Below are 26,454 nucleotides of genomic sequence, written 5' to 3'. Positions count from 1 at the left end.
TGATATTTTTTAAGAAATACATATATTTGATTTTAATGTTCTTCTTCTATGATCTGATGCTTTGTAGATTTGGCTGATGATGACATGTGAACATGTCGAAACCGGTACCAAGTAAATAAAATATAATAAATATATTATTTAGAGAAGAAGAGGCCTTTTTAGTCTTTATTATTATTTTAGCTTGATGTTTTTTTTTTAATTTGATGGATAATAAAAACTTGCTATTTTCCTCCCACATTAATTACGTGTAGTTAATTGCTGTCTAGACTCTACACTGTTTTCCAAAGATGATTACTACCTTCGTGATTCACAACTACATAAGTGTTCAAGAAATATTAAACTGCATGTGTGCAGTTTAAGTGATACCCCTATACATACAGGATATAACAGGTTGATATTTATTCATCATTAGGACTTGCTCATTAGTCGATTAATAAGTAGACAATTTCGTAGTAAAAATTCAAAATATCCATAAAAATAAGTTTAGCTTGGTGTTTGATTTTATATTATAAGGAAAGTATCTTTTTATGATATTAACTACCTATTTTGAAACACCGTTACTTATAGAATAGTTTTTGTCTTTATTTTTTGAATGACACTTGGGAGCCTTTTCTAGGTAAAACGGCGTATTATCATCGTACAAGTTTTTGTTGCAATATTGATTACAGACTTCAGAGGATGTATTGTTGCCTGAGTAGAATGTATCTCGGGTTACTATTATTATTCTCGCTTATTAAAAATTCTTAAAAAAAAATAATTTCGCTACAATTCCATATAGAAAACAGTTTTCCTTTATAGCTCTTCCTAGTTTGACCAACACGAAGTTTGCATCAATTAATGAAATAATGAAACATTTTCGCGCTATATTTTGTTTTCGAAGCTACAGTTGCGTGTTATTTAAGGAAGAATTCCCCGGATAAGCTAAGTGCTTGACCTTACACGAGTTCGGTACCCAATAATAATATTATTGGAAAATTGCTATCGCATCTGTTGCTGTGTAAATCTTTTCAAAAATCCATTACTTTGTGGGTTGTGGTACGAATATGTGACGAATCGAGAAAGTTGATGAATTTAAAGAAAATCTGAGATTCGAATCGATATGCAATGGTATATTAATAAAGAGGTTGGATCTGTGAATCTTAAAACTAATTGTGTTAGAATTTAAGCTTAGTTTATGACTTCTTTCATACAAGTGATTGGTCGCATGGTAAATACTTCCAATAAGTTTCTGCAAGTCTTTGTGCCCATAGTGTAAAACGTTCAGAGTTGTAGTATTTGTTGATTTTGTTTTTTTGCCAGATATTAATGTTTTTGTATGTATAACCAACATAAACGATAGAGTTACTAGCGCTCTGTGAAAAGTTGAATACTTTGCTTGGCTGGGAGAAAGATTTTCTGAGAAGACAGCTATAGGTTACAAAATGATTACTTCTTGAGTTCATTTGCGTGTCTAAATTTAAGGTGAAAGGAGTGGTAATAGCAGTTTTTCTGATCTAGTTTAAAAAAAAATACAGTTATGTTGAAGTATCAAAAGAATATGTTGGAACACTTACAGGAGTAATATATTCAACTTCTTGTTTGGTAACTTGACTTTATAAAGGCGCCTTAGGTACGAGATGAGAATGGAAGGTAAAAATGCATGATAATGTGAATGAAAGGGTTTTCAAAAGTTCAGAGCATTTAGTTTCGATAGGAAATAATTTTAGGCAGGGCATGTTGAATCTAAATAATGAGCCTCGTGATCAAAAGGTAGGTACTTTCGTAATCAATTATACCGTTATTAATAATGAGAGCCATTTGCTGCAGAAACTGAAAATTACGCAAATTTTTTTACGCATAGAATTATGACATTTTGGCGAAAGGAGATTAAAATTTAGTTTTCGTTTGTTAATTTATAAAATTGTAGAATTTTCACAAAGTACTTTCACAGTTGTAAGCTATATCGCCAAACTTGTGATGATATGAAAAAATGTTTGAACGTTCAAGCGTCAGGCTTCTTGTCTCTCATTTCATAACTTGAGTTTAGGTCATTCATACGGTATTATTGAGGAATTATGTCTCAACTTGCACGAATCATATTTCAGGTTAGGGCCAAGAAAGATGGAAGTAGGAGTGGACCAGGTGGGTAATTAAACGGTAGCAGTTTGTAATTTAATCTATATAGTGAAATATAATACCACTTAAAAACTTAACCAGCACTAATAAGTATCTATAAAGTTTTTTTTGTTGTAGCGAGTTTCGAATCGAAATTTACATCGACCCACATAATATTTTACATAAATAAGTTTATCGTTACTTATAAATTCAATATTTACGCTAAAGAAGTGTTTTCGAGTGATCAAGAACTACGGTCTATTTAATTTATTTATGCAGTTTCAAATCACCGTGGTAGATAGGTAAACATGTCGTTCCTTCGATTTGAGAGATTGAGGACAGAGGGTGTTTACTTACTTATTTCTGCGATTTATGACTTTTCAGTTAAATGAATTGACCTTTGAATTACTGAGGATCTTAGCATGCTACAATTATCACCATAGAGCTACAAAAAATCACATTTTAAATTGATTTATTAAAAAATTCTGACTAAATTGCTATTCGGGCTGCTTACTGCAATAAAGAAAGCGTGTGTCTTTTTCGGTAAATTAAAAATTGCATATATGTCCTAATAGCACGACCTTCAATTTAGATGAGACGAGGAAGCAGGTGTATGAAGAGTATATATCGCACACCTGCCTAGGTTGTTAGCGAAAAAAAGACAACGCAGCAACAATTTACAACATACGATTAAGATTATATTGTTCAATTCCTTGCACACTTCTACAATATGTCAGACCACCAGCCATACTAACCCTGTCTTTCGGATATTTCATAACTATAGAAGGATATATCCAAAAATTTATGTTAGTACATACCCAATATGCAGAAACCGACAAATTCATTTTAAAATTTTTTGAAGATCTGATTGTTTTTCCTTCTTAAGTAATACTAATATTAAGCTTTTTACACTGTTACATACGATTTGTATATTTTATTTTTCAATAGAATATGTTATCTAATTAGTAAAGTCCTTATTTGAAAACATTTTTTAAACTTGTTTTGTTCTAAAAAGCTGATCAGAGATACAGGTGTTTTTGTGAATTTATCGATTTTACATGTTAACTCCACAATTAGTATCATTCATTTGGGATAATGAGGTCAACATGCTGATGCTCCCCTTTTATTTCTCATAAGCTTTAGCCTTTTAACAATGGTGTTTTTACGTAATACAAAAAATATAATACATTAATTTAATTCACTTCATGACGATTTTTCTGCTTATAATATAAATTAATCATTACTTTAAAATAATTAGTCTTTAATATGTTTTTTGTATACAGAATTATTATTAACAATTGTGGTTCCAATACGCATAGAATATAGTCTGTTTTCAACTTCATTTCTGGAAATATATTAAGCAATTAATTTAATTGTTGCGTGGGGTCTATGTGGTATTACAGAGAATAGTGTTTCCACAAAATTTTACACAACATTTTGTACTTTTAAATTCTATGTTTTTCCACTAATACCAGTATGTATGTTTAAATATTCTTTTTCATGCGGAAAAAGAACTTTTACTTGTATGTTTAAATTAGTAATTATTGAAAGAGGCACGACAATTGCAGTTGAAATGTTTGAAGACTTGCTACAAGTTCGTGTTTGAGTTTGCAGCAAATCTCTGTGGCTAACATCGGAATTGTTTCTGGGGTAGTTTCAAAGAATCAGAAGATCTTTAAAAGAACTTGGTTTCATGTTGGTTATTATCTTGTGTTTTATGATCATCAAATCACAGCACAGCTTCGGGAATAGATGTTGGCAAGTAGCTGAATTTTTTCTCAAGGCATTTGTACAGACGTCTTCAATCTCAATATAGGGCATTGGTTTATGAAAATGTGTTGCCCATACGATCCAAGAGTATTCTCTGAGAGTGTCTTTACACCTTCTTTGTTGGATATTTCACAAACTAATAGATTGTAGTAGCAATTTTGATGTTACTGCCACTTTCAATGGAGTAGAACCAAGGAGCCAATCTGGAGCCAATATTTCTAAGTACTAGAAGACCAGTAACTGGATATACTGTAGCAGTGTTTGGGTTAAATTCGGAAACGTACAGAAGACCAGAAAATTCCTTAACAGGCTTCATTTTTGGCGAAAAACCCTTTTGCACGATCAGAAAATGAGGGAAAATTGGTACGATTAGAGGTAATATAGACAAGGTAGCTTGCAGAACAAAAATAATGAAATAAAAAAATGGGGTAACTGTAGGGAAGTGATAAAAAATATACAATTAAACCAAAAATGTTATCAAAAAAGACAATGTCAATGTTGTTCATATTCGAATCAAACGAAAGCTGCGCTGGTTGTTCTGCTTATAGAACGTAGAAGATACGAAAGAATCAGTATTCCTTATATATTACTCCCTAGGATGTTACCTCACGATGCTACTGGAGCAATCTTCTGCAATATATTGACGACTGATTTTAAAAGATAAAAAATAAGTAAATCTCATTAGTAAGACAAATTGCCAAATTGATTGTGTATTAAATGTTAAGCAGCTCGTTTTGCCCCCTCCTACCCTTATTCACAGTTTTTTAAAACATGAGTTGTCTACAGCAGCTAAGATTGTATATTGTGCATATTGCAATAAACTTCTGTACACATCTAAAAATGAATAACGGACCACGAATTCCTGTCACTACAAAAAAGGGGGTTATTTTCGTAAGATTTGAATCAACCAAGTATTTCTTTGAAATCTTCACACCCACTTTATAATGCAAAATGCATAAAAAGTCAACGTTAAGAACGAAAAATGATCTCTCCAGTCATGGTTTGAACAAAAATTTCTGGTGTCAGTTTAAATTAATTAAAATCCATAACCGTTCTAGCAACATCACCAATGAAGTAAGGAAGCAGTTAGTCGATAAACTTTGTCAACTCGCCTACGTGGTCTTACGCGATTTCTTCGATTTTTCTTATATTGGAAGAGGTTATTACTTAAAGTATTTTTACTAGATTACAAAAATAATATTTGTATTAGTAGTTGCTAATTATCTTTCAACGCAAAACGCAATTTCTTTTAATTGTGAATTAAAGTTATCGTCGTCTACCTCGGTTATCACTGTTTGTTACTGGTTTCAAAATTAAGGACTTTAGCGGTATCGTATTTTCACTTACTTTATATTGGTTCATTTTTGTTTATTACGTTTTATTAAATTTGTGTCCTTTATTAATTGTATATACAGTGAATTTCACTTAAGATGCAATATACAAAAATATATTTCCATACAAACCAGGGCGTACCTATTTACTTTGTCCCACATAAAATGCAACATGTCTGAATGTTTCTAGTTCTCGGTCTAGAGTTAATTCTAGTTTTACACTAGCACTATCACTAGAACTAACACAAGATCTAGAACTAGAATCATTCGGGTTTTGCCGCCTTGAGAGACGTGCGGCTAAATCCGAATGTTTCTAGTTCTCGGTCTAGAGTTAATTCTAGTTTTACACTAGCACTATCACTAGCACTATCACTAGAACTAACACAAGACCTAGAACTAGAATCATTCGGCTTTAGCCGTCTTGAGAGATGTGTGGCTAAATCCGAATGTTTCTAGTTCTCGGTCTAGAGTTAGTTCTAGGTTTACACTAACACTATCACTAGAATTAACACAAGACCTAGAACAAGATTCATTCGGGTTTAGCCGTCTTGAGATACGTGCGACGAAACCTAAATGTTTCTACTTCTAAGTCTAGTGTCAGTTCTAGTTTTAATTTTATTGTTATTCAACGTTAGATTGTGGTATATTTTTGTTGTTCTAATTTGTAAGCGCATAGTAGTTTCGTAACTATGGTTACAGCATTCATATATTGCGAGTTATATGAAATTCCTGGTAAATTATAAATTAATTAAAATGAGGGTGATAGAGGGATCTAATTCTAACATGATACACGACTTTTCCACATTAAATATTTTTATCAATCAATTAAATATTAGCAATGAACGTTGTACAATAATGTATCTAAATTATTCTGTATTAAAAAATCTTATTTAAATCGCACAAAAATGAATCTGTGACAAAAAATAATGGAACACAATAAAATTCATTGTCTAATTTTATATATTCCATATTGTATTTGGCTACAGTTTCTAAACCAGCAAAATCTTATCTCGTTACATTTATTTATTCATAGCGAGTAGACAATGAATGAACACATAAAAATGTCTATTAAGCTGGCTTGGTGTAATATGACCAAATGAAATACAATACCATCTTTTTAAAGATATTTGATCGTTTAAATGACATTAAACGTTAACTATAAAATCCCATTTACCTAATAGTTTTCACGGACGTAAAAGCTACGTACTTAATTTAAAACAAGAAAATTTAATTACGTTCTAACAAATATCAGATATTTAGAAGGTTATAGATTCACGTATTTCTACACGCGACGTGGCTGGTCAACAGCTGGTGGCTATTTTCAAGTTTAGAAAAAAGGTGTTCGAGCTACTATTTCAGAAGCCAACCGACGCACCATACCGATGTAAACAGAACGGAGTATTGCAATCAGTCGAGAAAATAAAGGTACAAGAGACGAACAAATTACTCGTCAATTGTGCTTTTTCCAACGACAAAAAAATCGATTTCCCTTTGTTAAAAAAAAAAAGAAATACGATACGCTATTATTACAGACGACATCAAATGATTAAAAAAATCACGAAACACGATCAATATTGCGAAACACCCAACAACTTTGAGTCACAGTTATGTAAATCGAATAATTTTGGTATTTTAGCCTTTAACCAAGAAGCCAAACCCCCGGATTTGGAGCGCACACGCAACGAGATTACAGTGTAGTTTTAGCACTAGGGATACGAAAGAGTTTAGCGAGGGCTTGGTAAACGACGTAAATGTCAAAGGTTAGGGCGGAGGGGCGAAACTGGGTCACGCAGGGCGAGGTACCCTACAGATTCCTTCAATTATTGATGAGGTCAGAACATTGGTAGAAACCAAATACAATTTAAGGAACACTTATTAGATTTGTACACTATTTCTCTTATAATATTAAATTACAATAATTATTTTAATATATTCAGTTCATTTTAATGACTCAACTTTTAATATATTATAATTATATCTACATATTCAACAAACTCACTTGATTTTGTAGCGAATTATGAGTAAATAACTAAGTATAAAAAATAATCTTAATGCATTTTTTTATTACGTCTAGTTTGCTACAAAGCTTTGAAAGCTCCGACCTATATATTCAGGCTAGTTACTAAACCTCGTCAACATTTCCGATCGGATTATAAATTCAATTTGATGTCAATCAAAACCACTTCAAAGTGAATACTGTTGCAGTTTATCGAAGAGGTGTTTACAATTTATGCGACCAAAGTATCGATTTTAAATACACGATACGGATAAAATCGTTGAAAATATTCCACATCATAGATACGAAAGTCGACGTGCATCGATCGTTTCCAATGTGTTTGTTTTTCAATGTATTTGTTTACCAGGCTCGCGTGCTCGATCGAGACACGTCAAGGTTTCGACATTGCTCTTGAATGCGCTTTAAACAACGCGATATAGGGATCCCACTATACCGAATAGTGTGTTAATCTTTGTTAAATTGAGATAGTTCATTGAACCATCCGTAAGTCACGATTACCAATATTCTTCTTAATCTGTTTAATAACTCACATAATAAAATAGCTACTAGAGGGATAGGCTTAGACAATAAATAATTTAATTAAAAACATTTTTAAAGCCCTTTATATACCAGGTGCTCTACCGTAAAATCAATCAATTTCCAGTAATACTAGATGGGTAATAGTTATAAAGGAAAAGTAATAAAATTTACTCACCCAGCTCCATTGGATACAGCCAAGAGTGGATGTCGAGGATTAGGTCCATTTTGAAGGACTCGCTCTCGCAGTGCAAGCGACTGACTGGAACAGACACAAGCAAAATGGCTAATTATCATTCATTATTCGGCAGCCGAGACGGCAATCCGTTCAAGATTTGCATTCAATGAGAATCTCATTTCGATCAATGAGCAGGAACCGTTCGAGAACGCGACGCTGTCTAGCAGGACAATAAATATTGTGCAGTCGACCGATAAATCAACATCAAAATTTCTTTTCTCTGTCAAAATTTATTTTCTTCTAAGATTTTCTTTATTGCAATAATCAAAAATTAATTTGATTCGTATGAGAAAATTATCATTTTAATAGACTATTTTGATATAAAAAAAAATTTTAGATAGATTTTCTACAGAAAGTTAGATTAAGTCATGGATTTAATCTTTTCCTGTAGCACAACCACTGTTTTATTTATTATCAATTATATAAAATATTTGACGTAGTTTAGGTTTGACAATATTTCACAAAGTATCACCTGGACATTTTATAAAATTTGATGTCAAAATTATGACGCAACAAATAGAACTAGTTTGTAGGGGCAAATATGTATTATCGATAGGTGTAAATTATAATTTACTGATACCTTTCAACTTGCATTGATAAATATCATGGAGCTTTTTCAAGTATAATCCAATTCAATAGGCACTCACATCAAAAATAATTAAAATTTGATAAAATCGAGGTGCAATTTCGAATTAATATCATGAAGTTTCACTAAATTGGAGTTGAACGTATTATAAAAAATTGAATCAAAAAAAGTTCCATCCCCATGGTGCAATTGTAAATCGATAAGTAAACATCTCGGGCGGTTATAGGGCCACATGCTTATTAATTCCAATTTCAGCAAGAGACCAGAGAAAGAAGACCTACCATTCAGAGATTAATAAAATTCGAGATTGGTTCTTAAAAAAGTTCATACCATTAGAAAATGTAAACAAAACCTTTCTAAGAATTACACTAAACCAATGAGAATTCATAATGATAACGATTTCATTCCATCTGAAAAAAATGATACATCAGAAAAAAAGTTGGTAAAATCAGATGTCAAATGTGTAAAGGATAATATAGAATATATACTGAAGACGAAGATGCACAAGTTACTAAAAAGATGAAAATAGCATACAAGAAATTCATATTAGGAAAATATTATTCCAACGAAATAACACGCAATGGTAGCACGCCAAGTAATTTTGCAATTATTTAATGTTTATACCTGTGCAAGCAAAAAGTGGTGAAACAGATTAACATGGGATAATGCTTATTCTTGGATCTACTATTGTAATGTTACAATCGCGTTCCTTGGTCATCTTGGTCCCAGTATCTCCCCCAATAGAAAAGGACCAAATCGCTCAAACAGTTTAAGTAGGCATTTCGGTTTATTAGTCCACACATCGAAGCGCAATTAGGAAGTACCTTCCGCCAATTTCTGATCTCGAAGATAAAGCCAAGACAAGCTATTCTGCTCGCGTTAAATTCAGTTTCTGCACGCAGTATCACTTCAAAAGTGTTAAAGTAGATCCTTGTAATTAAAGTTGGATAATACAAGTGCTTTACATGAATCAAAATTAAGAATACAAATGAACCTTTAATGTAAACTGTGTTGGAATACAAAAGTTTGAGGATGGGAAAAGCCCGCTGCAGAAAACTACTGATATAGTTTAAATCGGTACTTTATATATTGTCCACAAAAAAAGCTTTTTTATTGAACCCTTCTCGTGGTAGATCGTGTATGAAAACATTAAATAATGTCGATGAGAGTATCTTGAGGGAATACTCCAGCATGTATATCTCTAGTACCTGAAACCCATTAATTTTTACGTACAAGGTATGTTTTTGAAGATATGAGAGAAAGATTGCACTTAAATACTCGGCCAATCCTAGATTCGATCCGCCTGCAACAACACGGAATCTTTGGTAACATCTAAAATGGCAGTGGTTGTGGGTTGCTCACTTTCGAATCCTCTTTAGATAAACTCAGATAAACTGCTCAAAATCCAAATTGGATGTCGTAAAAATACTTTATTCATAGTCATGGTTTTGGAAAATATATATGGGACGAATGTAGACGCGAGATAATCGACAAAGGTTAGGGTTTTTCTTCATCCGATGAGCTTTGGATTCTATCATATTGACTGATCTATTCGTATTTCTCCAATATTTGCATGGTAGTTACTAACTTTCCTGGATCCCTAGTATCCATATTACTTAGGAGATTTTCATAGCAACCAACTCGACAAGAATGCAGCGCTCTCGCGATGGTGTGAGCTAGGTTATTGAGATTCTGGTTTAAAAGATTTCGAGTTAGTTGCCATTCAAGTCTCATATCACTTTTTTCTTTTCTTAAATCAATATAGGCGATAAATTAACATTTCTACGAACATGCTTAGATGAAATAATTGATGCAGTATGTCTGATAAGTTGTCTTCTTTATAAGAATGACATATATAAAGGTGATAGTTCTTCTATATAGGAACCTTACGGATTGTTAATGCAGCAACCCATATCTTTAATTTAGAATTTAAATCACCAATTAATAACATACGAGATCCTTCCTTAAATTATTTCTTATTAGGTTGTCGGTAAGCGCAATTCAACTGGAACTATATTACAATAGTATCCAGAGAGGTACTATTTAATTCGCAGGGATTATGTTTGATTTTGCGTTTAATTATAATGGCAATGCTTCCCGAAGCAATTTGAGATTCTCTACCACTTCTGTAAATAGTATAACTGGAAATTCTATATCCATATTGTAGCGTGTTAAAAAAGCAGGATTTGATTTTTTTGTTTTTTAAATCCATTAAAATTTATGAGATAATTTATCCATTAAAAAGCGTTGACGTTTCGGATACCATATTGCAACCTTCTCTAGTAACAAGTTCGAAGCTTTTTCAAAACACACATGGCTAAACACGAAAGTTTTCAGTTCCAGCTTTAGTGTTAGTTCTAGTGATAAAGCTAGTGTCAGTTCTAGATCGTGAATCCTTCATACGTATAAAATCAAAATGTGTTTAGCTATATATTTAGAATTTTACATAGTGCTTGCTGTTGCGTGCACACTGTTGTGAAGAAATGTTCATTCACAATGACATCATGCGCCAGTCTTAACAATGAAGATGTAAGCACAGTATCAGTATTTCCAGACTCAAATAAATACCAAAATGAACATCTCATTATTAGTAGTCTAGTAGAAAGAATAAAAGAAATACAAGTGGTACCTCTTTTGCATCAAAGAAATTAAGATTATATGAACTTGAATTTTCTCACTTTTTATCTTCATCTACAAGGATATTGACATTTAAAGCAACTTTAACCCAACTATATTAACTCTCCAATCGGCGTTTTAAGTAATCCTTGACATCCCGCAATTCAGAAAGTAAATGGATTTCGTCTATGTAACATATTTCTATATCGTTTTACCAATTCATTCTGAGAGATTGAAGAAACAATCTTACTAATAGATTTACTTAGCAATGTCAAGAAGAAAAGTGGTCCCCACGAGTTCAGCGGCCGTTGCTACTTAACCGGTAAATACATGTTGCCGTTTAAATTCGACGTGATAAATAGTCAGTAATAAATAGCCATACTCCTAGGAGATTCAGCAATATTTACATGTAATGTGCAAATATTGCTGTAATATTACTGGCTATTCATATAATAATTTCAGGCACAAATTGTCGTTAAAATATTGCTAGTCTAAACGACTTTTAACAAATACCTAAAATGTCAAATACAAAAGCTTTCTAGGTATAGAGTTTCGATCAGCCTGTATAGCAAGAAGAAAAATCATAGATTTATAAAAAGTCGATATAGAATCACATTTTAAAGGACTCAATCAAGCCGAACTCATTCCAATTAATGGACACTATTGATTGGTACTGCTGGATACTTATAGTAAGAGACCAAATTCCAAGTAAATAAAATTTTAACTGGATTGAATAGGAAAGCTTCGTTGAACAGATTTCAATGGAGTTAGGTCTTTGAAAAATAATCTAACTTAACACCCTATCGAATTCAGTCTGAGTAATATCTTAACTTCACAATGTGCCTATCTTTTTCTTGGTATTATATAAAATACTTAGGCATTATACATAAATGCCTAAACAACTGCCTAACAACATCAGATATTCCACAAACTGCTTTGAACAGACACAAGCGTTAGATCTTAATCTTAATTTTGACGTACACATTTTGTGCCTTTCCAAAGTGCAAGTTCTTTTCAAGTTTCAGGAATTATTAATGCATATTTTTAAGCTTGATATATATAGATATTAATTGATTTCGTAGAAATTGTGTTGAAGATTGTATTTTTAGATTACTTTTTGTGTATGATAAAAGTGAATTTCACGCTACATTCAATTCATCTATCTTGGTGTTATTGTAAGAAGCCCTCGAAAATTGGATTTATGATGTTCAATTGTGAACGCGAAATGGATAAATACTAAAAAAGTAAAGAGAACAAAACAGTATGTGATTTAACGGTTAATATGTTAATTTTTAATTAGAATCGGTACAGCGTATGCTTCGCTCAGTAATTCTAAAGATGTATAGATAGAAAACGCCGTTGAGTATGTAATTTCTGTAAAATTGTGTGACAAATTACGTCGGCTAAATTTCTCTAAAATCATAAATTTTAATTTAAATCATACACAAAGAAATTTTCTATCTATAAATTTTAAGTCCAATAATAGCTGCATTCTTGGTGCTACTCCATGAATTAAAACAAAAAGAACAAAGAAAAACAATGAACAAAGAATTGGAGAGCAAGGAAATTGAAAAAAAAGAAAAAATGAGAAACCATTAGTTTTAATCCGATCTTTAAGCGATAAAATCCCATCGAAAGCCCTTGCCTTTTGCGCAAAAGGCAAAACTCTAATTGGTTTTATATTGGAATCGGTCTAACTTGAGGTCCCAATGACGTCATTTTGAGGAAATCGATCTAACGCGATTAAAGAGAGGTCAAGGCAAGGCTTTGTTTAGCACAAAAAAAACAAGATGACATCAACAAAACATTTTGCCAACCTTCACAAATCACCATTAACTAAAATTTTCATTGCCTTCTTTAGGCGAATTAAAGTAAGATTTCTATAGTAAATAACTCTATAGTAAACAACCGCCTTATATTCACAGATTACTTATTTAACGTTATCGTACCGTGCTTAGTATATGTATTTACAATTTGTTTTAATAGAAGAGAAGTGTGGTCAAACTGAGTGTATATAAACAATTTATTGCGCTGTCTAGTAACGTTGCATAATCGACCGCAATCTTCTGGGAAATACTTCTACGTCATCTTTGAAACCATAATTACCCTCAGCTGATGTTATGATTATTCAATGCAAACGACAAAAGTTATCTCAACTGGTTTTTAGAGTTTGCCTTTTACACGCTTTTTCTGGCCCTTTTTTCCGTTCGCCCTTCATTGTAGCCACGTGTAGTACTTTGTGACGTTACAAGGTCGAACGTGTCACCCCACTTTCAAAACCAAGAGTAGCCGGAGCGGCCATTACGTCGCATTAGTACGAATTGACCGAGTGGATGTAAAATAAAATTAGAAATTTCCTTTTAGAAAAACCTTATTTGTACTTTACTGTTTATATTAAATAAATCAAACAAAAAAATGTATATATTAGATGATTTTGAAGATTGCAAGAGTTGAATATTACTTGTGAAGAAGCTAATAAATTACGTGAGAGTTGGTTTCAATAATGATGAAATTAATTTAGCTATAGTAAAATGGAAGGAAATATACTCGCAATTTCGCTCGTCCTATGAATGACTGTGCTATTCTTAGGTAGTTTCCTGCGCGTTTTCTCGATCGAGGCCGCAAAAAGCTGCCTACACGTTGAATTAAGTCCGTGCTATTCTCACTGCAGCACGCAACCGATCCTTGACAATGACTCGGCCTCAAGTTTAATACGGAAATAAAACACTGTAGTTATTGCAAAGGCACTCGAACTTTACGGCCATCACGAGGTCATGACGCATATGGTGTTACTATTTCAAATAAATACATAATTCTATTACATAAAACTTAATTATTCCCATATTTAATGTGCCAAAATGATGTAAATCTTTATACACATTCAACTAATAATAAATTGAATGTTGATTGATCCTTTAAGGAAGAAGTAATTGACTATGGATGCGAAAATTTAAATCAAACCTAAATAAATAATTTATAAAGATAACTTACACAATCTTTCATCATAATTCGTTTGCGATTTAAACTAAACTTTGATACACGAAACACACGAACCGTGGATAGTTCAACATCCACCTGTTGTCACGTCAAAGGTGTAGAAACCGAACTCGTCGAAAGGGGCGCTCTATACCATTCTGGGGGTTTCAGATTTTCTAATGGAGGAGGGCGTCGTGACGTCGTCCTGACGTCAATGCGCCCACACCTGCCCTGATGAAGCTTATAAAAGAAGCTTACCAAATAACAGTACTCCACAATATTGATGACCTCTTTTGGGTGGTAACAATTAATCAATAGAAAACAATAAAATTTGTAATGAACATCTAATAATAACCAATAAAAATTAATAGTTATTAGGGTAATTTAATGGAAACAAAATGCTTGTTTTTTTATATTTTTAGAAAACACTCATAGTAAGACGTGTTAAGGTGGTGTTCGAAACAACGAGACATCAAAAGGTTTAAGCGAAGCCCGTGTTTTGTAGGGTCTCGTTCACCGAAGGGAAGGCGTCGCGGCGTCGGGGAGCGCCGTTTCGGTCGGCAACGGATGAGCAGATAGAAATAAACCGGTCAATATCTCGTCTATTGCGCAGTTGGCCTTCCAGAGTTCTAAGTTTGCGAATGCACGGTAACCTGCGACTCAATCACCAACGCCCCCAATTAATTAACTTCGTAATCTCTCGTAATGGGTAGCTATTATTGACCAATTATTATTAATTTCTGATATAAATCATTTTTCTGCGAAACCAGAACAATACAAAACAAAATATCATCATGTGAATCATGGGCAAGAATCTTTGTTTATTCTTTGTCACCAACCCAACCTAGATTCCGATGAAGAATGTGCTATTTGATATGCATATAAATTATAAACGGTGATCTGTTGAAATAATAAGTTTAAAAAATTAATGTAAATAATTATTTTCATCTTGTAATGAGATTTCCTGGTAAATGTTAAAGCATCATCAGTTTCAACATGAGCACCCCAAATTATCGATTCCTCTAAAAGCTACGAGGTATGTCAGGGTCGGGTGCAGTTACAATTCGCCTACCCTGTTTTCAAGGGCGACTCCTCCCCTCTCGTGATGCTGCACCCGAGGAAAAATGGAGTCAGATCCCCTTTCTAAATAAAGTATGTATCCTTAATTAAACAACATTCAAAGAAATGAAGAAATGTGAGCAACTTGTGATGAATTAAAATCTTTTTTAAAACTAATAGATACACCACCTACAAATAAAATGTTGCATAACTTAAAATATATTTTGCATTAAATCAATTTTATATCCAATATTTCCAGCTGAAACAAACACAAATGTCATCCCAACGGAAATTTATTTATCCACAACAAGAAATCGAGGTCCAACTTTACTACCACAGATCTACTACGAAAGAAATCAAAATAAATAAAAAGAAAATATTACTTATACATATTTTCAAAGTCGAAAACGTTCAACATCATAACTGTTATTGTTACACAACGAGTATTCGAAATTTCGTTAATAAATTATGGTGCCGTAATTTAGTTTTATTTGGATCCTCCGGAAATAGAAAAAGAAAATGTAAACGTCCGCAAACAAAACTCGGGACTCAGGTAGCCATTATGTTTTATTTTTTGATGACTAAACTGAATTGTGTACAGTTAAGCCCATCCTACGGGATAACAAAGAGAAACTCCGCCCACGATGCCTAACCATCGAATGAATCATGGCCACGGGGTAAACTTTGGAATTCCGAAGAGATCCCCGTGAGTAATCCAAAGGGTTACATCATAAAATATCAAATAAAATAAACTCTCTTATTACTATTTACTATGAAACCACTAATGTAACTTTCAAAGGTTCAAGTTTTCACAACCTGTCTGAAGAACCTTATAAGTCTGTATCGATCTCCTCAACAATAACTCTTTCAAGGCCCCGCTAGTTCTTGTGTCGTCGGTTGGTGGCCGTACCAGAACCGGATGGTACACGGCAACAGCAACAATGCGTTGCTAATTGCGTAATGACTGGGCGAATAGTTGACCACGCCAAAGAAACCGGGAATTTCAAAATAAATCATTAACATTTTAAATTTTTGAAGTGTAGGTTATAATGGTACATAACACAACAGAAATATGTATTCATCTTGGTAATTTACCGTCCAGGAAGAAATTAGACCCAGTTTTTGCACGAGTCGAACAAACGACCGTAGACATTCTCGGAATCTATTCTAGAATGCTTCCGCCCAATTGGACGTAAAATAGAATTGCCCCCAGTTCCATCAAACTAACTATATACTCGAGATATACCGCTCGGGTTCTTCGAGCCTTTGAGTAACGCGAATGAGTTATGTTCGGATCGCGGTATCTCCCTGGGAACAAGACTCGACCTGGTGCATTAATTTCGCGTTGAATTAGACCTCGAACAATGCCGCAATCAACTTCGACGGGTATTCATACCAAATGTGATGCGTTCGGAAAGGATAAAACTAAAACGATGGGAAAACATTAAAAGCCATTTCGATGGAAAATAGTTATTGTATAATAATTTTATGTCTTCTAAGAGATGGTGTATCTAACGGTTTGATTTCGACATACATAATTTTATCATTATTTTAGTCAACTTATTAACATTTTTTGTGTTTTGTTTTTGGACAAGTTATTTTAGATGTAAGGTACTATTCGCTTAAACCAAAATCTCGAAATCTATTAACACTGTATTTGGCTATCAAAACATCTAATACAATGAGAAAAATTAGATGTATGTCGAAGTCAAGTAATGTTCATTAACATTTTTATTTGGTAATTGGATTAGCTATCATATGTCAAAGTTTGATGGTGAGCTAATAAATCACCCTATAGTTGTTTAATTAATGAAAATACATACAGTTCTGTTTTTATGACATATAATTGTAAAAGATATTGATTGAAGACCTCTGCAATCTCAATGAGAAACTAAACGTAAGACTATTATACTTGTTGAACTCGAATTATATCCGCAGCATCTATGCATGGGGGTGAAGTATAGTCACTTAATTGAAGAGGGATAAATACAAATGTTACAACACAAAGGCACAAAGAATCAGTTCGCGTAGAAAGATAAAAACAAGCATTAATATATTTAAGAATAGTTTATACGCTGAATCCCCGGTTCCAAAGACAATAAGAAGTGATTCTAAATCATTGAGAATTAAACAATATTGACTAGCTTTGTGGAGCAACAATTCTAGGTCACAATTAATTAGGATTTACGATGTACCTATATCGAAACTAATTTGTGTATCAGCGGTATACATGTGGATTTACGGTGCTTTATTTTCGAACACAGATACATGATACAGGATTGGTTCTATAGAATTAAAACTTTTGTAGACTTGAAGTAATAAAATCCCTCTCCGATAAAGAGTGTAGCGTCCTACAAACCCTGTCGTTTATAATATCAAGTTACTTTGATACTCATTCTTTTGTTATTAATAAATAAAATGTTCTCAATTTATAAAGTAACGACATAAAATTTGTACGTTTCAAATTTCCAAAAACAATATTAAAAAATCATTTATCTATTATATTTAATATCAATGTAATAACGAGAAGACAATAAATGTATTTATTTAGCTAAAATCTACGAACAGCTAAATAAAATTAATCTTTTAATAGGGAGCTTCTGGAATTTTATTCTGCCATCAAACATTTTTTACATGGCAACCAATTTCAAGTAAACTCGTTACACAAATTATATTGTAGAATACACTTCTGATATACATTCCACTATTGCTTCCACATTATTTACTCATTGCTTTTCTAGATTTGGCATACCCCATACCAATTCGAATCTCGTCTTTTCTCTCATTTCAATAAACTTCTAGGATCTAACCAAATTCCTACTTCCAGCTTCCATCCTGAGAGTAATGGTATGTTAGAAAGATTCCATAGAACTCTTAAAACAGCCATTACTGCTAGAGGAGGTAGCTACAGGTGGAACAACGATCTTCCAGGAATTCTACTGGACCTTAGATCTTCCTTAAAAGAAGATCTGGGTTGTTTCTCCACGGAACTTGTACATGACCGGGCACATCGCCTTCCCGGCGAATTTTTTATATCGTCACATGAATTTTTGGGAGTAGAACCACTCTTAAACAGTCTTAAAGAAACTTTCTCGCATTTAAAACCTATTCCAATAAGTTCTCATGGAATCATGAAACCATTTATAAGCAAAGAATTATTTTATTCATATTTCGTGTTTCTTAAATTGTAAAATTTTAAACCTTTCCGTTCTCCAAGGTTTGAAGGGTCTTTCAAAATTATTAAACGTTTTAAAAAGAATTTTGTAATTTTAAAAGACAATAAAAAATTATTAGTTAGCATAGACCATCTACGACCACCATTTATTGCAAATGACACTATTACCATAGATTGTAATAATTGTTAATTAGAAGAAACAAAACGAACGAGTGCAGTAAAATTTTTCTATCTCTCGCACGCAAATTATCAACGGTGACATCAAGCAAATCTGATTATTCGGAAGTATATTAAATAAATTAAGTTGATACAAATTCTCGTGGAAACCATATTATCTAGAATTATCGAAGAGTCCTATGTCCCTCACCATCTCCACTTGACCTATCCAACACAAGCGGCCATAATTCAAAATAATTGCGTCTTCGCCTTTGACCATGTTCCAAGCAATGTTTCGGAGACCAGGGACATTACCCTAGTTTCGGATCCATACCCCAGAAGAACTGGTCGTATTAAGATCTTATATATTTGACATATTTTTCTCTTGTCAAACCGAAAAATCTTAATTAGATCACCAGACCGAGTAGTAAATTTTATTTTCTAGAAGAATTCTCTTTTTGATCTCATCGGTGGTGTTGTTATCCGAAGTGACTAGTGAGCCCATACAAATGGCTCTACAGTTTCGCCGTTATGCTCTCCTAAAACCATGTTTTGTAAGTATCTTGTTGATGGGTTTGCTTGCATATATTTTATTTTATTTGGGTTTAATTTTAGCTGACTTTTGTGCCTTCTTTTCTGTAGTAAGTAGAAGGATTTTATCATCTCTCCGCTTGATCTTGCAATAACGTCAACATCATTAGTAAATGCCAGTATCTGCACGCTTTAGTTGATAATTGTGCCTGTTTTGTTGATACCCGCATCGCATATGACCTTCTCAAGTCCTATATTGAAGAGTATCCATAATAGTGTATCATCCTGGCACAACCCTTTATTTATTCTTGAATCTTGGTGTTGTTTCACTTTTTATTCTTACTGCATTTTCCACTATCAGTATTTGTTCTACTAGCAGAATGAGCAAAATTTTTCTGGATGGATAAACAAAGGGTGGGTTTTGATGTAAAATTCTTTTGTCTTTTCGAGAATTTGACGTATTACAGTTAAGTAATTAGTCAATTTGTTTTAGTCGTCCACATAGGATAATGGATAATATCTTGTAAGCCGAGTTCAACAGGGTGATTGTTCTATAGTTGGAACAAAGTAGTCGACCGACTTTCTTGTGTAATGGGACTATTATGCCAAGGTTCCATTCAATCGGCGTATCTCCTTGTTCCTATCCGCGTCGATTTTATCGGATCCTAATGCTTTAATGTTTTTTAGTTTGCTCGTTGCTGCTATAATTTCACTATATGTTGATGGTTTTTGTTCGTTCTTGTCTGATGAGTTCGGTAAAACCTCTTCGCTCCGTTTTTCTTGTTTTATTTCCAGTTGTTCTTCCTTGTAAACCATCCATCTTTCCAGTATTCCTCCTTGCTCAATCAGAATTCGCCCACTTTGTCCCTGGACATAGTTGTCCTAGGTTTAAATCCTTTTCTATTCCTATTTAGATTGCGGTAGAATTTCCTTCTGTCCAACTGTTTTTTTAATTTAACACAGTTCACCGTTTATGGTTCCTGTTTTTTTTTTCATCCTTCGTTCTCTGCACTCCTCCTCCGTTGGTCTGGTTTCACGCAGCCGTAGTTTTCTATAGACTTGGTTCTTTCTTTCTGTTACGTCTGTACACCCTTCGTCAAACCAGTCCATTGAACTGCCCTGCCCGCTAGTTTTCTTTAAAATTTTAGAGTTTCTTCTGCGTTCTCATAAACAATATTTCTATATGTATTCCACTCGATATTAATATTTTCTCCTACGTTCTATTTATGCTGTGATCTTTGAGGTTCTGTAGGTTGAATATCTCGTGTTTGTGTCCAATTGTCTTTTTGACATTCGCTATTCTTGCTCCAACCCTATTCACTACCAGGTAGTGATCAGAGTTGATGTTAATACATTCGAACAATATGGCACCCAACGGTATGGCAAAACGATCTGACAACGTCGCTCGCTTCGTTCTTCTCTGGATAGGCCATAACGTGTTAAAAACTGTCCTATTGATACACACCAAATGTTTGTAAACAAGTGAATGTTTGTAAACAGTTTCGGTGTTTTGATTGAGGATCTTAATATCGTTTTTTGGGCGTGAGTGGTAGGCAGATTCTAGTTCTTCGTAAAATGTTTCCTTTCCGTCCTGATCCTTTCCTCCCGTCGGAGCATGTGCGCGTATGAGCCTATAATTAAAGAATCTTGCTTTGATCCTCAGCGTGCATAATCTAGGATTGTGTGTTTTGAAATCTCTTATGCGGCTCTGCATAAGGCTTGCAATACCGGACGAAAATCTCAATACCGGTATTCGGTATTCAAAATTTTTAAAACCGGGATACCGGTATTAATACCGGTATTACTATAAAAAAAGTTTACTCACTAAATTACAATTCCTAGATATATCTAATTGTAAGATTTTTTCCCCTCTGCGGTGTCACCTCTACTAACAACAGGTTAATTCCTACTATATTTTTTGATTGGCAACAAAGCATAAAAAACAGAATCTAAGAAGATAATCAAAAAATTGAAAGATATTAGGAATCTGTACAAAGTACCAATAAACTTAAAGGTCTGGTAATGGTATTACCAGACCTTTAAGTTATAATGGTAATACCATTATTGTTTTGTTGTTTTTCACTTGGTATGAAGTTTCAACTTCACTACCGCGTCAAAAAATGAAATTACACTTCATCATCTCAAGCTCTGTGGAATTCTTTCGAATTCCTGCTTTGGAATTTTCTGGAAAGGTGCAGATTCAAGAAAGAAACTTTAAGATAATGACTCTTGGTAGTGTATCAGACTTATCAGACGTATGTTATACTTGGTGGGACACTACACGAATCAAACTGACCTAAAACACCATTATGGAGTAAAAGTTCCAAAAATAGTTGTATGCAGAGAGTATTTTATTGTTGGCTAGGTATGACAAATTTATTGAACACGAACATTAAGTTGTCGTCATCATAGGTTGAGTCTGAGGGCGCTAAATAAAAATAATACCGGTATTTTGCCATCAATACCGGTTTTTAATAGGATCACGGTTTTCGGGATCCCGGTATTGCAAGCTCTAGCTATAACTATAAAAGATTCTTCTCCAGCGTTCCAGATCCCTTTCATTTCATTACTTGTATGACGTCGAGTTCAAATTTATCAGTTTCTCTTGTTAGGTTCCGGAGTGTGCCCAGGCTGACCACAGTCCTTATACATTCCAAGTCGCAATCAATTATGTCGCTGTTTTGCACGAAGTCGTCGTCTTCTGATAAGTCCGGATTTCTCTCTTTGAACTTTCGTAACTTATTCTCTTTTTTTCGGGGGCTTCTTAAGCCTTGCGCTAAGACTTGAACATTCAAGAATCATGGTGTAAAGCAGCACGTTGATATCACAGAATTGTATAAGATATGGATGGGAACCGCATTACAACCCATTATTTTTTTTAATTATTACCTCTGAGAAGTGGTATAAAGAGGATTTTTCACGTTTCACTTTTGGAAGATTTCAATTTCGTTTAGGTCTTACTTTTCAATTTGTAAGAAATTTCATGTTTCCCGTAACGCAATATGGCAACATTTACAAATAGACAATCATTCAGTAAGACTCAAAGGCAGTTCGAAAAGCAGTGGGTAAGGTTGTTGAAGAATTTAACTGATATAAGATTTAATTATTATATTTTACTAATTATATTTACTATTATATTTTAACTGACACGGGATTCCAAAAAGTATGCGTCTGGATAAATGTGCACACTGGACCACATATGATAAATTGTAGCAGTGGTGTAAAGTACATAAATGCAAAAGCCATTCTCATTTTCAGTGTGATAAATGTGACGCATAGTTCCGTTTAATCAAAAATAAAACTTGTTTCAAGGATTTTTAACTTAACTTAAATTTACCTGATTTTCATAATGCTGTTGTTAATTTTCAACAGTTAAAATAAATATCTATTTTCAAAAAATTTCGTTTCACAATATCTATTTTCATTTTTTGTCTAAGCAACTTGAGTTCAAATACATTCACGGCATTTAACAAAATAAATGCTGCCGCCATTTAAAATATTTTGCTTTTTGATAACATAAAGCTAAAACTCTTTAAATTTAGAGCAGGTATCTAGAGGAAATTTTAGCAATGTGACTATATCATATCTTACTATAGTTCATGAAGGACCTAGATTTGCCTCAAACATTTCGAGGACTTGAGTTATAATAGATCTTATAGGTCATGGTGACGAGGGGCCGCTCCCCTCAACCGAACAGCAATAATAATAATATACATCTATCCTTCTTATGCAAAGAAAGGACATTTGTATATTAGATTTATCACTTGACAAAGAACGTATTAGATTACGTTGATATTAAAAGCCTATATATAAACGAACTTAATATTTTAAATATTTCTTAAACTTGCTATTTAGTATGTATTTTGTAGTTAAGATTCTTTTGTGAGGTATTTTGCCCAGCTCTGTTCTTTGGTAGGCTTCCCGTATCCTTTGCTTATAAAAGTTTTTGACACTCGCAACGTATTTTTCTTATTAAGTTAATATATTTCTGTATATAAAGATCACCCGTTTTAAAACTAATTATCCAAATTCATAATTCAACAAAAATAAGTTTTTTGTTTAGTCCTTAGAATTTTACGGCTGATTTTGAGTATATTTACCCATCAACTATATTTTTAACAATACCATACATTTTATGACAATATTTTACATTACGCTTAGGGTCTTAAGTGACCCCATGGTACTATAAGAGTTAACGATACAATGATCTAACTAAGAATAAGATGATGCAACACGTCCAACTTTCAAGTACTTTATTGTAGATTATTATGATTTAATAAAAAAAATTTATTCATATTGCTTCTTGTTGATGCTTTGATAGACTTTAAGTCGTTCTTTTAACATATAACAATATATTCACTTAATCACAATCACAAAAATATTCATTACATTTTTTAATAATACTTAATTTAAGCTCAAAACTGATATTTTGTTAGCATAATTTGATATATTCGAACAATTACATTTTTTATGAATAGGTTATAGTTTCAAAGTACAAACTAATATATTATTAGTGTATGGGCTAAATCAAAGAAACGATCGCGAAAGTTTGAGCGTATATCAACAAACATACTCAAACGATGTCTTCCAAAATTAAAGACGTTTGCCAATATAGAAACAAGATTACGAGAAATAGGTAGTCTAAAATAGAATACAAGCGATGCTGGCCTGCTCCTACGCAAAGAGACGAAAATGAAGAAACCATTCTCAAAATAATACACGAAAAAGCTAAACCGACGCGAGAAAATCCAAATTACTAGATCGAAAAGCATCGCATGTACGAGTTCCATTACTGATCAACCGCACACAAGACTTCACTTTTGACATATATTTTCTAATCAAGGAATTGAACATCATCCAACAAAATTTATTATAATTTACAAAACGTTATCTTTCATGATCAAAACGTTAATGTTAACCTGAATCTTAACACAATAAGACCGAGACACATTTGGTTAGCTGCTTTCAAATACCAGAACGATTTGATGACAATAATTATTTCACGTTGTCCGCACATCACGTAATTGGTTACCTCGGCATGGCATAATCAATCATTTCTTCGGGCCGTGCGGACCAGCAGTGTTATAATTTATTATAACAGTAAGCAAGGAATAGTCTAAATAAATAACTGCTTTCTACAAGAATAAATCAGACATCTGGGCTCATTCCTTTATGAAAAGTAATTACAGTCTAAATAAAATTTCTTTTGATAATCACAAAATTATGTTTTGTTTGTACTAACCTATATTTTTGTGTTTAAAATAAGCTGAACATATTAAGCTTCATACCAGTCAGTTACTAGTGTGCCTACAGATTGTGTATGCATTTCTATGATAGTATAGATTGGTTTAATAAAAATAATACCCTTAGCTCTTAATGATGAAAATTTATATTTCTTTTAAAATTTTATTTATTTTTACTTTTATTCCTCTATTTCTGCTACGTCCACTCTTACTATAACATCTGGTAAGAATAACCTAAGTCTAAAGTGTTTCAGTACTGAAGAAAATCAATTAATATATCGAAAAGCTCCATTAACTTCGAGTTCCTAGATATCTTCTAGTCAGCAGGTCGAGTAAGGTGTTCGGTTAGCGTTATAAGGATAACAGAAATTAATTTAAAACTAGTCAAACATAAAACAGTTTCATTTCCTTATCAGATGAATTATAGAAGAAGGTTGTAATAGTGACCAAATGCACAATATACTTTAATTTATTATAATGGTGATGCAGACAAAGCTGATGTGGTGTGGTGGTTTACCCAAGAAGCGACATTGAGAAAGGCATATCTAAATATTGATCATATAAAAAAGTCATAATGTATTGCGAAAATAATCATAATAAAATATGAGCTAAAAATTCTGATTGATGACATGAATATTAATATCTTAGTATTAAGCATTTAATTAGTATCATGTATTCAGCACAGTTCATATTTCGTGAGAAGAAAGTCACAATCTGGAGGACAACAACCAATAAGAAAACTTAAGATATCTAGCGATGATGAGGCTTTTAGCAGACATAGACTGTAGCGTATTGCATAGTACTTTTGATGTTAATGGGTAATAAACACTGGAAAAAAGATTAACATGAAAACCAAATATAAGTTGTGACACGGGAACATCTTGGAAATGAAAGCAAGTAACGAGGATACAAAACTCTGAAAAATTAAATCTCCGTAAATATAAACTGTACAAACAATTTGTATTAGTAGAAGACCTTTGACTGTTACCGGAGTATTACCGGGCTATTACCGGATATTCAAAGAAAATATGGTATAACATAAAATTATTATTTATAGTAGCAAGGAAACTTAATTTATATTTTACGGAAATTTTCCATTTACTAGCCAGAGAGGTTACTTACCTCTCTGTCTCAGAACTATAATATTTATAAAGCTAATGACTGAACCTTAATTATAAATTAAAACACCATAAAAGTATGAGGAAGTGTGATTGATTTTGTAGATGACACCACATTTTACGAACAGCAAAATTAGGACCAATTCAAGATTGTTATAGTGTTAGATCTTCTGAGCATAATGGTCTACTTTTCTTAGTGTCTTTGTTCCGGAGTAAGGCTAAGCTTTTGCTTCTCTTTTGCTATAAAAATGGATTCAATTCAGATCCGATCGAGGCATTTACGAGACATAATGCATGTTATGCATTATGACACCGTTTTCACAATGGAGTAATCAGATTAGATAGTCAGATTAGCCAAGGTAGTTGATACATAAATGGTTGTTCTTCTCCAGAACTGCAGTTAACGACGATAGATCATAGATATGACACTAGATAATAAGATAAGATTATGTAACGAAAAATCTATAATAACTATAAGCAATAATAGAACTTAAAGCGAAACTCAAACTCCTTTTTTGCTAGTCTGAGATTGTTTTCGCAATAATGTTTACAGTTTTCGTTTACTGATTGCTAATTTATAAATTAGTGTTCAGATTTTCTTGATATCTTAGTTTATTGTATTTAATTGGAAAGTTATGCTCTGTGTTATGGCTGTTATTTGTAAAAACCTCTACATTTTCAGCACTTTCTGCAATTCTTCGCTAGTGCAACCTGCTAGTTGCAACATTGCTAGTGTTCAATGCTACAACTTAAGCGGTTCTTGGGCTCGTGATATTGTTATATTTCTGTCCCAGGAACCATTTTAAACCTCACTTCCAAGGTGATGTACGACGTCAAACAAAAAAAAGATGCATAAAAACTGAAAAATTGATCGATATTTTGTAATAGGCAAATGGTGCAACAATAAATTTCATTGTCTACACGTTCCATAAACGTATTCTACTTTATAACCAAAATTTTAAACACTTTTGTCAGATCTTAGCGTAGCCCAAGTTGAGTTTAAAATTTCTCACATTTATTTACAGCAT

General features: G+C 33.0%; 1 protein-coding gene across 3 annotated transcripts in view; it reads right to left on the bottom strand.

Annotated features, from left to right (window-relative positions):
• The window catches only part of LOC111429296 (DNA-directed RNA polymerases I, II, and III subunit Rpb8), a 101,999-nt gene that overhangs the window by 60,314 nt on the left and 15,231 nt on the right, over positions 1–26,454 (bottom strand). For 2 of the 3 annotated variants that reach the window (XM_023065167.2, XM_071197932.1), the window contains exon 2: positions 7,907–7,990. In XM_023065167.2, coding sequence (XP_022920935.1) covers positions 7,907–7,990 — 84 coding nt within the window. Of the gene's footprint in view, positions 1–7,906; positions 7,991–14,159; positions 14,246–26,454 lie in introns of those variants that run through there. The other variant, XM_071197933.1, reaches the window with a different exon arrangement.

The sequence above is a fragment of the Onthophagus taurus genome, chromosome 7, assembly GCF_036711975.1.
Source record: "Onthophagus taurus isolate NC chromosome 7, IU_Otau_3.0, whole genome shotgun sequence".
NCBI classification, from domain to species: Eukaryota; Metazoa; Arthropoda; class Insecta; order Coleoptera; family Scarabaeidae; genus Onthophagus; species Onthophagus taurus.
The sequence above is the reverse complement of the archived record's forward strand: the minus strand, read 5'-3'. Positions and strand labels throughout refer to the sequence as shown.